General features: G+C 43.2%; 1 protein-coding gene across 1 annotated transcript; it reads right to left on the reverse strand.

Moving 5' to 3' along the window:
* Positions 1 to 12454: 12454 nt before the first annotated feature.
* Positions 12455 to 14545, reverse strand: LOC133133259 (galactose-3-O-sulfotransferase 3-like). Its single transcript, XM_061249360.1, has 2 exons — positions 14463 to 14545; positions 12455 to 13733 (listed from the first exon to the last, which is right to left on the reverse strand). Exons 1-2 carry the CDS (start codon positions 14543 to 14545, stop codon positions 12455 to 12457), a joined length of 1362 nt encoding a protein of 453 aa, XP_061105344.1.
* Between the last annotated feature and the right edge of the window lie 782 nt (positions 14546 to 15327).

A 15327-nucleotide genomic window follows, 5' to 3' on the forward strand; every position in this document is an offset into this window, starting at 1 on the left:
AGCTTTGTGTTGTCTTAAGGCTCAAAAATGACTTGCCACTATTGTTTTAACAGCAGAGAAAACCCCCTAAATTATCTTTTTTTCAACTTTCAAAATTCGATGACTAAGATTGTGATGACTGACAGGTTGTTTCTTCATGCAAAATAGATTTGAAAAATAGAAACTCAATTAATTCACTCTTAGGACAAGGGGAGTATACGTAATGTTAAGACTACACAAGGGTTAATACATTAATGGTGGATGGTCAGTGCTGTGAACCGGTTGTGCCATATTCCATGTGCAATCAACAGCTGCTCGGGATTATTGTAGTCTATGTTTTATGAATTCTGTGTTCATGTCTCTCAAACCGCTGGATGAAGTAAATCAGACCTGTCGCTTGTGCATTATCTCTCCAAACAGATAATGTTGTTCAGCAAAGACCTTAGCTCAAGTATCTATTTATTGCACCGGCGCTTGGTGTAATGTCTATCTCCACAAGCCAGAAACATCCACTGTATTATCTGTACTGTACTGAATAATACCAAGTTGACCATCTATCTGTACACTGCTCAGGGGCAGTTGCAACCTTTGTATAACATAGCCTTCATGTGATTGTTCTTCTCAGGGGTTTAGCTCTCTATAACTTATCTTCATGGGATGCTTTGTGAGGTTTGTTGCCTTATCCTTAAGAATGCGTGAGATTTTGGGTTATCCCCTTGCCTGATAATTTCTCTGGGCCCCGCTCATAACAAAACCACAGACCTTTTCATTACATCTTGTGAAGTCAGCTGTTTCACTACTCTATCACATGTGCATCATTGCCTTTTGGTTGAGAAAGAGGCATAAAGGAAATATAAAGAGCTGATGTTGCGAAAAGAAAAGTAAATAGGAAGTGTTATTGAAAAATTATTAATGCACAATGGGCATCTAGTGTACCAGGGTTAAAAATACACATAATATACAAAGCACATAGCTTAAATGATTACACTAATAAAACCATATTATGAATTAAGTAGTAACATTGAATGAATAAACCCATATAAATAAACCTAACAGGCCTCGATCAAATACGTCATTGTTTTGGATTCAAATAATTTTCTGTGCTCGGTTGATCTTTCCCAGTGCAATTAAGCCAACCAAGAGGACCAGAAGATGGGGTTTGCACTGTTTCAGAGCATTTCATAGGTTTCAATACACCAGCATAGAAATGAAAACAACAGCTCATTAAAGCTTAGAAAATCCAAAACAATTATGTATTTGACTTATGATGATTGTTTTTTAGGATAATCCTATAAGTACCTGTTTGGGTCTGTGTTATTTAGTCTTTTGCTTGTATTTCAATCCTCCACCAACAAGAAGTTAATGCAGATCATATGTCAAACAATTATTCCAATTGCATCTACACCCTGGCCATCTAATCATTTACGTACTACCGCTAATTAAGCACAGATGATTGGCAGTGATGTTTATGCTCAAATTTTAAATTCAGTCCCATTACTTAGAAAACGTGGACATGGGACAGTAGTTTAAAATCTTATACAGACGATGCGAAGTTTTTTTTTTTTGATGCTGTGGGAAACACATAAAATGAGAGAACAGTTACGCTGCATAATAATTAATGCAGTAGGATAGTAGGGTCATGTATAACTTCATTCAATTGTGATGGGGTCCTTTATGTGATCTTTTCTTGGGGCCCAAAATCACTGGTGGTGCCCCTGGTTCCATCCATGTTCACTTTTCACTTTTCAGTTAAAATAATAATATTTTGAAATTAGCAATCAGTTGCTTACAGAGGACCTTCTGGGGAAAAAAATAGATATGTGCATTAATCTAAGTGAACCAATCGGGTGGCCCTGGTCCTCTCTGTAGGAAGTAAATTGTTGCTGGAAGCAGTGCTGCTGGGCCAGTGGGGGGCGGTCTTCCCTCTGGTCAAATAAATCCTTGTGCAGTAAAAGGTACATTGTGCTGTAGGAGACGCCATCTTTTGGATGAGACGTTAAACCAATGCTTTGCCTAGCTGTCGTCATTATAGATCTGATGACACTCATTGCACAGGAGTAAGTGGTTCCCCGGTATCCAGGCAAACTTCCAAACCTCTCCCGACCTGCCACCTAATCGTCCCCTGATTTAATGATGGTGGTTATTCTCCTTGCTCGAGGGAAAATACTTAAGAACTTGAAAATCTACGTTTGAACATAACGTGGATCAGCATTTCCACATAAGTGCAAATCTATATGGATAAAATAACATTTTGAATAAAAAAATCATCAAGACAAGACAATTTTCACATAAATCCAACTTAGGCGCTATAATCTCTTTCAGGGGCCATCACTGACTATACCACTGAAAAGCTCTGTGCACCCCAAACATCATCAGATGACCCTTTTAATGCAAGTGCAGAGTCTATCAATTTTGTCTATTAATTTTCTACGCAGTCAAGAGCCCAGTACCACTATATATCCAGGTATATGAGTGATTATGCACAATGTACTCCTGTATTGAATGCAAGCATAGTTTTTTACTCTGAGAATTTCATTTCCAATAAATGAAAGCACATTTATGTATTTATTTCATTGTCAACCAACAACTGATTAAAATGTATGCTTTAGTGAGAAAAATGGGAAGCTATGTAGACATAAAGTTGCTTGATTCCAAGGCTACCTGAGGAAAATGAACTACATTTGATATCATTGTCCAATACCGGTTGTAGTAAAGTGGCTAGTTAATGATACAAAGAACGTTGCTTGTTGAGGTAACGTGCAGATGGTCATTCTTCGATCAAAACATACTTTTTTCACCACCTATTTTTTTGTCAGCTCATGCAATATTCTTTTTGAATAAGTTTTTTAGAAGTTTATGCTTGAGTCCTGTGTTCAGTTCTATCTGCTCTTATTTTCACGCTATTGCCAGTAGGTGTCACCAGAGTGTCGAGTGTAGAGTCTGGTTAGTTGAGGAATGTCTCATATTTGCAAGTCACTTTGGATGACAGCTGTAATAGCTGTAATTTATATGACAAATGTGCATTTCTCTATTGACTTGTAGTGTGATTTGAATTCCTAATTTCTATATTAAATATTTGTGCTGTAATAAAAAAGGATTGATATTGATAGCTTCTAAACAAAAAAACTTAATGTATACAGTTATATCATTTTTTATTGTCTGACATGATAACTTCATAACACATGCATTGTAGCTTCACAAATGAATTTGAAGTGTGAAATCTACTTTTGTTAATTACAGTTATTTATCAATAGCTTTGCTGACATTATCCAATGTGACTCACAGAGATGAGAACGTCTGTCACATATTACTGCTGCTGGGATGTTTACCGTTGACAGGGTGTGATGGTCTGGACTGTCATTTAAATTCATTCCGAAAGTATTCATGATTAATGTCTGTTTAATCTACCTTTTCTATTTATTTTCTCTATTTTCTTTATATTTGTTTAGGGTTTGAATAATAATGAAAGACAAGAATTTTCTGGCTGTAACATTTTAATAATTCTAAGGAAATTTAAGAATGAAAACAACAAAGAAAAAACAATTATTATTTGAAAGTGGCCTGCCATAAGTATGCCACAGGTATTCATTTGCACAGAATTTGGCGTACTGTTGTTCAGAAGGAAGAAAGGCACTGTGTTCATTGCTGTGCTTATCTGAATGTCAATAGGTAAGCCTGTAGCTAAAATCAGTCTGGAGATACCTCAGCCACTACAAGCAAGAGTCTCCTTTGAAGGATGGATTCGTTTTGGGGTGGTTTATTATTTGCAGTTTTTTTGCAGACAACTGGAATGACAGCAGTATGGGGTAGCTCCAAAATAAGTACAGTAAAAACCAACTTTACAATCTCTTCCATTATTTTTGCATTTATCATACTCAGGACACTCAGAAAATTGGGTTACGTCTTGAACGTACATGTGACTCAACAATTGCTATATTAGTAGTTCAATCTTGATTGGCATTCATCCTCCCAATTGTGTGTGCGCGTGTGTGTGTATGTCTGCATGTGCATACAAATTGTGTTTGTTTGTGTGAGTCCATGTGTGCTTGTGCGTATGCGTATGCTTCATCCAAGAAAATGATCTCAGCTGCTTGTTCCTGGAGGAACCCCATGAGAGGGGGGGGGGGGTGAAAATGAGACTTTCTCAGTTCTGGGGGTCTATGTGTTCCACAGGGATGCAGGGAGGGGGGCTTGGGCTGTCTGTGCCGCAGTGAAGAGGCCCATTTGCACTCATTTGTTTTCAGTGAAGGTGACATCACCCGTGGAGTTGGGGTAATGTAATCTGAATCCAGGATGCTGAGGGCCTCTGTACTGGCACGGTCATCTGCTTCAGCTTCTTGAATCCCTGGCCTCACACTGGATTTTGGCAGGGGATACAGCCGTATTCAGTGAAATTCAGACTTCCCTTTTTAGGGAGCACATCTGTGAGCAACTTGTATTCAATTCAATTCAATAAAATGTTATTTGTACTGTGTTACAGAGGAAAGGCAACTGAAAATTATAATCAAGCAAAATAATCAAGTCTGAACCCCCAGAAAGCAAACAAGTGAGGTCCCAAACTCCCCAGTGTGAGGAAAAACACTGGTGATGTGAAATAAACTCCAGTGAGTGGAAAAACACTAATGATGTGAAATAAACTCCAGTGCGTGGAAAAACACTGGTGATGTGAAATAAACTCCAGTGAGTGGTGTTCAGCGCACAGTCAGGAGTGCCCAGCAGGGCGCAGACGCAGGTAGCTGAGTGTGAGCCTGATGACAGAGGCCTTGTCCAAATGAGCGAGGACCGTCGGGGGCATGGGGAGCCTCCTCAGCAGCTCCCCAAACAATCCCCCCTCCTGCTCCCTCCTGCTCTGCGCTGCCGCCCGCGAACGAGCTTTACGCCACTCAGAACACACCCTGCAAACACACATCACACACACCAGCACACAAAACAGAACAGAATAACCCCTGCCCTGCATCAGCTCCACCCCAGAGGCGATGTCCACAACATGTCACACCCAGGGCCACATAAAGGGAAGGGGTAAGGGGGCAATGAGGGCAATTTGGGGTGCCGTTCTTTTTGAAGACAGTGCAGGAGTGTACCCCTGAAGTGTCAGGACCTAGGCACCTGAAACATTATATCATTCATTGGCTTTGTTTGCCTTTGCTTGTGCCATATGTATTCAGCGCAAAGATCCTTGATCACAGAAGTCTCCAGGTTCTGCTTGCTCGTGTTGTCACCTTAAAATCAGCAGTGTCCGTGTACACCCAAGAAGCTAGGTGAAATGTTTTGTGTAATTAGCTGCTTTTACTGGCACTAAGTGGCACTTGCGAAAGATGTGCCATGCAAGCCGTCCGGCGCATCTTCTATACCTGCCCTCTCTATGCCCGCAAGAACAGAGCGTTTCGTTCAACAGCACGGGCAGGGGGGTTGGGGGCGGGGGGGGGGGGGGGGTGACTCTGGAAGACGAGGCAGACATCCATAAGAAAGAAGGTAAAAGGGGGCTCTCCCCATTCAGATGGGGTAAGTAAATTCACATCACTCTGGGGACCGGCTACTGAAAGAATAGCTGCAATAATGGATGGATTGAGTGCGGAGAAAATGAAAGAGTCCATTAATGTGACCGAGAGAGTCCGATTACACACTGACATACACATATAACAGTGTCTCTTCAAGACCCTCCTTTTTCACCCACTCTCAACCCCATTGAGCAGCTAAACAATCTCCAACCTAATAATTCAATATCGATAGTTAGCTTTTAGCTGCGGTTCTGGTTACCGCTGTGTGAGTGGACTGTGCCTGGACAAGAGGCAAGGAGAGATATGGAGAGAAAGGAGGCTCTGAATGCAGACCGGTGTCCAATAGGACGACTTAGTTCTGATCCCACTGGCAGGTTGATGTATCAACGTTATCGACAACAAAGCTGTTTTCTTTGTGTAAAGTGAGATACTCCAAGGACCAGGCCCTTTCTCTCCAGAGCCTTGAGTGATGGTTATCCTTACTCAAAGGTCCCCCGCACACCCCAACCCCCTCCACGCCTAAGCCCTGATCAGCACGGGCACCCCCCATCTCTCTTCTTGCTCTCTCCTTGTGTCCGCTTCATGAAATCAGTGGTAATTTGGTTAAACATGGATGGACGATTGAGTATTCAATGCACACTGGATACTTGGTTTGAGAACTAGAGCGAATTGGTCTTCGATACCTTCTCAGTGGGTTATTTGCTCACTCCTTTAATGCTTATACATCATATGAATATCAAGTCATCCTGGTAAATGGTCTGTGTGCCCCTGCATATGAACACACCGCACTGTTAGAGACGCGTACTGTGGTGGACACAAAACACTGTTCAAATGTCGGTTCAGTCTGGAGGGGTTTGGCTATAGGGGGAAGTTTAATAAGAAATTAAACTTCCCCCTAAACTTCCATCTTCCCCGGGTGTTAATAAGAAATAAAATGTTGCATAACGAGGAGACTAGGAGATGAGTGCGAGCGCATACACCAGCACGATGGTGGGAATTGGGTGCGAGGAGAAACTTGAGGTGTGCAAACCTCTCACAGTGTATTCTCCCTTTCTCCACTGTTTGATATTGTGCCCTTGTTATCAGTATTCAGGATTTACCTCTTCCATGGGGCGGCCTGTTGTGTAGTGGCTAATGTACATGACAGGGACACGCAAGGTCGGTGGTTCTAATCCCGGTGTAGCCACAATAAGATCCGCACAGCCGTTAGGCCCTTAACCCAGCATTGCTCCAGGGGAGGATTGTCTCCTGCTTAGTCTAATCAACTGTACGTCACTCTGGATAAGAGGGTCTGCCAAATGCCAATAATGTAATGTAATGACGTTTTTTGTTGCAGACACTCTTATCCAAAGCGTCACACAAAACAGCGCATATCAAGGTCATACAACAAACAACTGAACACATCAGATAAAGTACAGTTAATATATGATTGGTTGTAAGGCCATGAACATATGTCCAGTACACAAAGTAGATAAGCCTGATACACTGTAACTGCCATACCAACTTGAGAAACTACAGTAAGTCCAACACAGACCACACGCACTCCATTCAAGTTAAAGGTGCTGCTTTTACACCAAACATTCACTGCTCACGTCTGTCTTGGATTCTTGCAGTCATTCTCTCACTTTCTCCTGCTGCATCTTTCCCTCCCTCCCTCTCTCTCTCTCTCTCTCTCTGCTTTGGCATGTACATATGTGTGTATCTCTGCCTCCAGTGCCCCAGTGTGAGCATCCTGTAGAGCCTGTGAGTTTATGTATTCTGACATGGAGCATGGACCTCTTCGCATGCTTGGATTGGTGAGATAAATATAAACTCTGTATTCTTTCCTCCTCCCTGTGCCTGAAGCTACTGCCTACCACATCTGCCTGACCCTGGTAGGCAGAGCCTCCCAGTGGTGCAGGGGAGGAGAGTGAGGGGGTGGGGGTGCCTGGAACCTCAGAGGAAACAAATAAATAAAAAGATTCATAACACAATTAAGGGCAATCTTGATGGTTTGTGGTCATTATTTTATTCTATTTAACCAATTTGTTTCATGTAACAGGGAAGCTGTACAGGAGACAACCCCAACCCTGGCTATACTGTATATCCATCCTTGAGCAAGGCCCTTAACCCTGCATCGCTCCAGGGGAGGATTGTCTCCTGTTTAGTCTAATCAACTGTACGTCGCTCTGGATAAGAGCGTCTGCCAAATGCCATTAATGTAATGTAATGTAATGTAATGTATATCAACAAACAAAATGGTGAGTGTAAAAAGTCAAATTACACTGAATTTGAATCCTGAGCATTGTCCTAAGGGTAAAAAATATCCCGCATTCACTAAACCCTTAAAATAAAGCAGCTTAATTGAATTTATAGTTTTCAAATCTATTTTGCATGAAGAAACAACCTGTCACGCATCACAAATTTGTCATCCAAATTTCAAGTTGAAAAAAGATCATTTTTTGCCCTTAAGACAACACAGGGGTTAATTATGCTTCTGACTGCTATGTTTCAGCTAGAGAAGAATGTATAAAATGAAATATTGACATTTTGAAAATAACTAGAAACCAGCACAAGGTTTTAAAAGCACATTTTTATTTCTTCTTGAGCAAATTTTGTTACATTGGACACCTTAATGAAAAAACGATGCTGTTCAAAATGAAAAAAAAAAAGAAAAGAAAAAACATTCTGCCCAGATTTATCAAAATTCACAGTTCAGCCATATATCACTCCCGATTATATTGCCTATATTACCCTGCTCAACCCCCCAAATTCACAGTTCAGCCATACTGTACATCTGCTCATTGCCTCACTTTCAATGCATTTTCCTTCACTTCATTTTGCACACAAGCTTGACAAGACCAGTCTTTCAGAGGAAGCCCCTGTTGAGTAGTTGATTCTGGAGTCACCGATACGTAAAAATATGAGAACTGTGCACCTTCATGAGGTAGGTATATGTGACCTCTAATCATAACTGAGCCAGCTAAGTCTATGTGAAATGTAGCTACCTGTCTCTGTGAATATACAGCTACGTGAAATGTAGCAAAATATACTTCACAGGAGTTTTAAGAGTCCTCTTGCTTTGATTGTCTGCCGCAATGATTTTTCAAACCTGATGCACAGATCAGAACAGGATGCCAAATACAACTATTACATACCACACACAATGTAGGAAAAAGGTGTTGTAGAATGATTAAATCCCTTTGCACAACATAACGCCTAAAATGTGCTTACAGGTGATATCCGAAATGTAATGCAAGTTAATCTCTGCACTGAATTCACAGAGACCCAAGAGGAACGCTTTTAAATCTGTTTTAAATAGACATGAACTTATTCCCTTCAAATTTCTTGTGATGCCACTGGAACTTCATAGCTGTCACTGAGTCTCAGTAGAATGAGGTAGAAAGTTACAGAGACTATTTTTAAAGTTTAATGACAAGAGCTGACCATTATACACCCATCTAGTCTCATGATTCTGTCTACAGCTCAGAAAGCATCTGGGAATTGCTGAGACCTGGTCTTAAACAACATGATGGAGGGCTTCCGTGCTGAAAAAAAATAGCTGGAGCTAGGTTTTGAAATAGCCGGGAGCTGGTTGACCAGTTCAGACCAGCTCCATACTTAACATTGTTTGACCAGCTCAAGCTATGTTTTGCAAACAAGCTGGTCAAGATGGATTTTACACCAGAATTTGCCGACATTATGGGCCATGGTCAACACTTTCATATATGAATAAGTCTATACTTGATTGATGGACCATGTCGGTCATTATCAACCACACACTGAGCCTACCAGAGGAGAATGGGCCCACCCCTCCCAGTCTGGTTCCTCCTAAGGCTTCTATGTGTTTGCCACATGAGTTTGCCACTCTCTTGCTCTTAGGGAAGGTTACTGTACAGCATATTGTGATAAATGCTTGTAAAATGTGTTATACAAATACATTTGATTTGATTTCTGTGTCTCTATGAAATAAAAAATGTAGATGATGGTGCACATCATGATTATGTTTTATAATTTATGTGACTAACCCATTTCAAAAAAAGTCCACTTCCACAATAAAAACATTAACATAAACATAAACATTTTTGAAAGCTGCGATGCATAATGAGTCCAGTTTCAGCCTAAACATTTATTTATTTATTGCTTATTTTGGGTGTTAAGTGCTGAAAGAAAAAGTTCCAAGCTGGTGAATGCTGGTCTATTGCTGGTCCAAGCTGGGCAATGCTGGTTCAAGCAGATCAAGCTATTAGATCAGCTCAATTCAGCTGATAATTGTGGGGTTGTCACTCTGGGATAGCTGTGCTTTGTGTGTGCTCTTTGTGTTAAATATACAACCTGTTTTTCTTTTAAGCTCTCAAACACCATAAATGAAAGGATAACACACTAGCCCCAGCGTAGTACATTACCTCAGCCGTCTCACAAAGCAGAGCAGCTGTTCAATCAGCAGAGCAGTGCAGGTTTATGAACACATTAATTCCATAAGCCCAAGTAATACAACCTACCTACAGGCCTCAAACCACAGCTTCTCTACAATGCAAAATAATCAGTGTTAAGTCCACTTGTATCATGCACATTTTACTCTGAGAAGAATATACAGTACATACAGTGAGCACTTTATTGGGTATTTATTAGATTTATTTAAATTTGTTTACTTATTAAGTCTTCTGCTGCTTTAGGCTATCCAATTAGAGGTTTGACACGTTGTGTGTTCAGAGATGCTCTTCAGCATACCACTGTTGTAATGTGTGGTTATTTGGGTTACTGTCACTTCCCTTTGACCAGTCTGGCCCCTCCTCTGACCTCTCTCATTAACAACACATTTCTGCCTGCAGAACTGCTGCTCACTGGATGTTTTTTGTTTTTCGCACCAGTCTCTGCAAACTCTAGAGACTGCAAATTCTAAAAACCCAGGAGATCAGCAGTTTCTGAGACAAACCACCCTGTCTGGCACCAACAATAATTGTTGCAGACTTACAGTAGACTTTTATTTTAATGATTGACATTTATAAAAGATGTTAACAACTAGTTCCCTTTTTCCCTTCTTGACAAAGGCCTCATTCACACAGGCCTTCCACAGAGAAAATGGCCACTTTGCGTGGCATCTTTATTGCTTAGGTTTTTATTAAGAAGGGAATGGTGATGTTTCTGTCATTCCTCCTGCTGTTTATGGTGCCTCTACTAAAGGCAAATTTCCACTGGGAACTATATCAACTGTAAAAGCTGTATGAATCACTGGGTTACTGGAGGCAGAATGGATCTGGACTAGTAGACAAGAGGTCTATGAGTCACACTTTGAAGAGTAGGTTTTTTGAAAATTCTAAATCAGTGTTCGAGAACTCAATTACCTGGAGTGATTTGTTACAGCATTAGAATGTTCGTTTTTAGATATTTGTGATCTTACACCTGAAAGGGTTATAGCCTCTGTTCCCCTGTAAGTGCAGTTTAAGGTACCTTTTCACATAGTTTCCCAATAATAATAAACCCATCAAGATTCAGGACAGGATGTCATTGCAACAACAGATCTCAGTTTTCCACAATAAAAAATAAAATAAATAACAGAGAACCTACTTTTCCTAAATCCGTCTCCTGAAGGCATCGGATAATGACATCAGTCATTGGAATCCTTCTTGTGGCCTTCTGAATTTTCTAACATTCAGAGAAGTGAAAAAAGGGAATGTCTTAAAAAAAGGATACGTATAATTAATTATCTGCTGTTCTTTTTTTGGTGGACAGCTGTGACCTATAATTTTCATTTCATTCTCATTGATTCTGTTCACACACCTGTTGGGTCATATACAGCTTTAATCCATATAAAGACAAGCAATCCATGGCCTCATGAGATAATGTGAAGATCCTCCTTCAAATATAAATCATCCATCCATCCATCCATTATCTGAACCCACTTATCCTGATCAGGGTCGCAGGGGGGCTGGAGCCTATCCCAGCACACATTGGGCGAAAGGCAGGAATACACCCTGGACAGGTCGCCAGTCTATCTCAGGGCACACACACCATTCACTCACACACTCATACCTACGGGCAATTTAGACTCTCCAATCAGCCTAACGTGCATGTCTTTGGACTGTGGGAGGAAACCGGAGTACCCGGAGGAAACCCACGCAGACACGGGGAGAACATGCAAACTCCGCACAGAGAGGCCCCGGCTGACGGGGATTCGAACCCAGGACCTCCTTGCTGTGAGGCGGCAGTGCTACCCACTGCACCATCCGTGCCGCCCAAATATAAATCAGTCCATGTCATTTATTATTTATAGATATTTTCACTTCACTGATACTGTCAGCCGTGTTACAGCAATGCCAGATAGAGGGCTGTTGAGGCTTCCTGAATGCCAAAGACACAATGAGGCCACCACAGTCTGTGAATCACAGACATGTTTGAAATTAAAGGTCTCTTGTTCCCCACAGCAAAACACTATGATTGGTTGGAATCACCGATAACACATTAGCTCTGCCCATTCAGCATACTCATTAAGCCTCTGAATCTTACCCTACACTGCTAGCCCTAGATGTTCATCAGCCACCACCTACTGTTGATGACTTCTGCTTTGTCACAACCAGGAGTCTATGTGCAATGTGACCTGGGTAAAACAGTGAGGCTGCTTGTTAATACAAATGCTATCCGACAGAACTGCGCACTACATTCTCTGAACTTGACGGTGGTTAAGAGAAGGATTTACTTTCACCAGGTTAGAAGCTCCCTGAGTGGCCTTTGTCACGTGGTTTAGAGGAAAGGGAAGTACAGAGAATGCTGGGATATATCACCAGTGGTGAGCAAAGCTTCAGTCTCCGCTGTGGCGCCAGCGAGCTCAGGCCAGGGGGAGCAGCGGTGTGCAGGGAGTACCACAGCAGTCTTTGGAGTGAACTTTGACCAGCCAACAAGACAAGGGTGGCACAGTTCCCTTGTATGGCCTGTCATAGTGTTCAGGGACAAGAAGCTTCCCATGAGGTTGAGCGGGTGGTGGAACCACCAAACCAGGCCTAAGATGGCTGCATGGGCGACGGGCGGGGCTTGTCCTTCACGGCTGGGCTCAGAGTGACAGCAGGAGCAGGCGGCGAGTGGGGACTGGAGGAGCTGTTTCGGGAGGATGGCGGAGGTGAGAGGAGGTGAGGCCCAGGGGAACGGACAGGTGGGGTGAAGCGCAGGGCGTACTTCTTTCGGTAGAGCAGGGACTGGGATCGGAGCAGAACACGGGTGTACTGCACCTCCGGCATGATGAGCTTCAGACAGACATCCTGGGACATCCCGCCAGCTCCCGCCGTGGGGCGGGAGGCGTTGAGCGGCAGTTCGTACCCCACGATGTCCACCTTGGAGTTGGGCTGCCAGGGCCGCAGCTCTTTGTTTTTGATCAGGGTGCCGGAGCGGACCCGGGGGAACTGGCCCCCGAAACAGCCCAGCACCGCCCTCTCCCGCGCCGCCTGCAGCAAGCCCACCTCCCTGGCCACGTGTCCCGGCCCCAGCGTGGCCAGCTGCCGCCACAGCGACGCGTTGAAGTGGTCGTAGAGCCGCGCATCCAGCGCGTTCCAGGCGCGGACCTGCGCCGGCAGCCCGCTGCTCAGCTTCGTCCTGGATGCGCGCATGTTGAGCTTCACGTACAGCATGTCCTCCAGGTCCCAGGCCAGCAGGTGGCGCAGCAGCACCAGCGACTCGTCAAAGTACTCCGAGATCATCACCAGCGAGAACTCGCGCTCGATCTCCTCGATGAAGTGTCTCGCGTACTCGACGTCCGAGGACGGCCGGTCCCTGTCCCCTCCCAGGTCAAAGGTCAGCGTGTTGTGGGCGTACACAGAGTCCTTCTCCTCCGGGCGGTAGTAGCGGGTGGGGTGGGCCAGGAAGGCCTCCAAGGAGCCATTGGGGACGCGTTTGAAGCTCTGGCAGTCCTGGTTGTAGTAGCTGAAGAGGGACTCGAACATGGAGGCTGGCTCCCTGAGGACGGTGACGTACACGGTGTCGTTGGGCATTAGGCGGCGCAGCTCAGAGAGGTTGAAACGCATGTGGCTGGTGATGATGTGCGGGGGAAGGGTGTGCGGGTGCACGAAGCGGGCGTTGAATGAGCTGGGGTAGCAGAACTGGTGGCCGCACATCTGATAGGGCAGGGCCACGGTCAGGTTGTGGCGCTCGGCGAAGCGGAACATCAGGTTCTGCATGGTGCTGCTTGCCGTCTTGTGCGTCTTCAGGAAGGCCACGCTGGTGTGCTTGGGTTTCTGGGTGGGGGACGGGTGTGTGGGCAGTGAATCCAGGTGGAAGACCTTCATAGTCCTGCAGCAAAAGAGACAAAAATTTTAGGCGGGCGGCCTGTAGTTGTGGTTAAGGTAAAGGACTGGGACACGCAAGGTCGGTGGTTTTAATCCCGGTGTAGCCACTATAAGATCCGCACAGCCGTTGGGCCCTTGAGCAAGGCCCTTAACCCTGCATTGCTCCAGGGGAGGATTGTCTCCTGCTTAGTCTAATCAATTGTACGTCACTCTGGATAAGAGTGTCTGCCAAATGCCAATAATGTAATGTAAAAATTAAAATATATATATATACATTCATTTATTTATTTTTTGAGCTCTCCCCACAACCAGAAGGACTATGAGTCTGGAGTTTAACGTATTGAATTAGTTATTGGCTTTGCAGATGCCCTTAACCAGAGTTGACTTGCATAGCTTATATTTTTTACATAGCCTCCTAAGACCTGGCTATTCTTGTACCCTGTAGGGGACATGATTCACTGGTCTTAATCACAAGAACCATATACTATATACTATTCTACTATGCTGAAACCTACAATGCAAGGAACATTTAAGGAACACAAATAAATCATATTTTTGTAAATATTTTATATTGCAACATGGTTTTGTTACCCAAGGCACTTGTTATTATATTAAAACATATTACATAACACATTGTTTATTGATGAGTTTTCTGCTGGGAGTATTATATGTTATTAACTCCATGCACAGCTGGGACCACACTGCTTCCTGTCCATGCTCCAGAGACTCTTACCAGGAGAAGTGTCCTCGATGGTGCAGGAAGAGACTCACACTGCTCAATGCCAGGAGAGCCAGGAAGGCCTTCTTCCCAGGCATCCTCCACAGCTCACCTGGGACACAAAGAAGAGAAGGGTGAAGAGGGTCAGTACATCCCAAAAGAAACGGCAGGAGAACTGCTTAGAGACAGGCACAGTAAAAAAGTGACAAAGTCATTTGATATTAAAGAAGGTATGAAGTTCACAGAAAAAATGCAAATCCTTTCAACAACAATTTGGGGTTGGTTACATTTCTTACATTACTTTACAGTATAAAATCCATTTCCCCAAAAACAAGGTTACATAATTATTGGCAGGCCTGGTTTAATACATTGTCCAAACACCTCTGGCAAAGATAACAGCCATGAGTCTTTTCTGATAATTTGTGAAAAGGTTGGAGAACACATTTGAAGGGATTTTGGACCATGCATAACTTGTCAGAATCATTGATATCTTTGAGATAGCCCCCTCTTCAGTTCAGACCATAGGTTTTTCATCGGATGGCCATTGCAAAACATTGTTGTTCTTTTTACTTTACCATTTCTGTGTGGATGTTGATGTATGTATGATTTGAGTCATTGTCCTAATGGACAATCTACCTACCACCAAGACTTAGTATCAGATTTTCTGCCAAGATTTCCTGGTACCTTGTTTAATTGTGCCATTGATCTTAAATAGTGCCCCTAGACCACTGGCAGCAAAACATCTCCAAAACATTAATACTATATACATATATTGCTATGGTAAATCGAAGTGTCTTGCTTCATTTAATCCATTTCCAGGTCTCTGTGATGCCCACATCCGAAATTGAAAAGCCTTAAATAGAAAGCATACAGTAAATAG

This window comes from Conger conger, chromosome 7 (assembly GCF_963514075.1).
Source record: "Conger conger chromosome 7, fConCon1.1, whole genome shotgun sequence".
In the NCBI taxonomy this organism is placed as follows: Eukaryota; Metazoa; Chordata; class Actinopteri; order Anguilliformes; family Congridae; genus Conger; species Conger conger.

Excerpts from the sequence above, each read along its gene's own strand:
- LOC133133259 (XM_061249360.1), bottom strand. The coding sequence starts at position 14,545 with ATGCCTGGGAAGAAGGCCTTCCTGGCTCTCCTGGCATTGAGCAGTGTG. Across the intron at positions 13,734-14,462 it reads CATCGAGGACACTTCTCCTG|GACTATGAAGGTCTTCCACC; the intron begins GTAAGAGTCTCT and ends CTTTTGCTGCAG.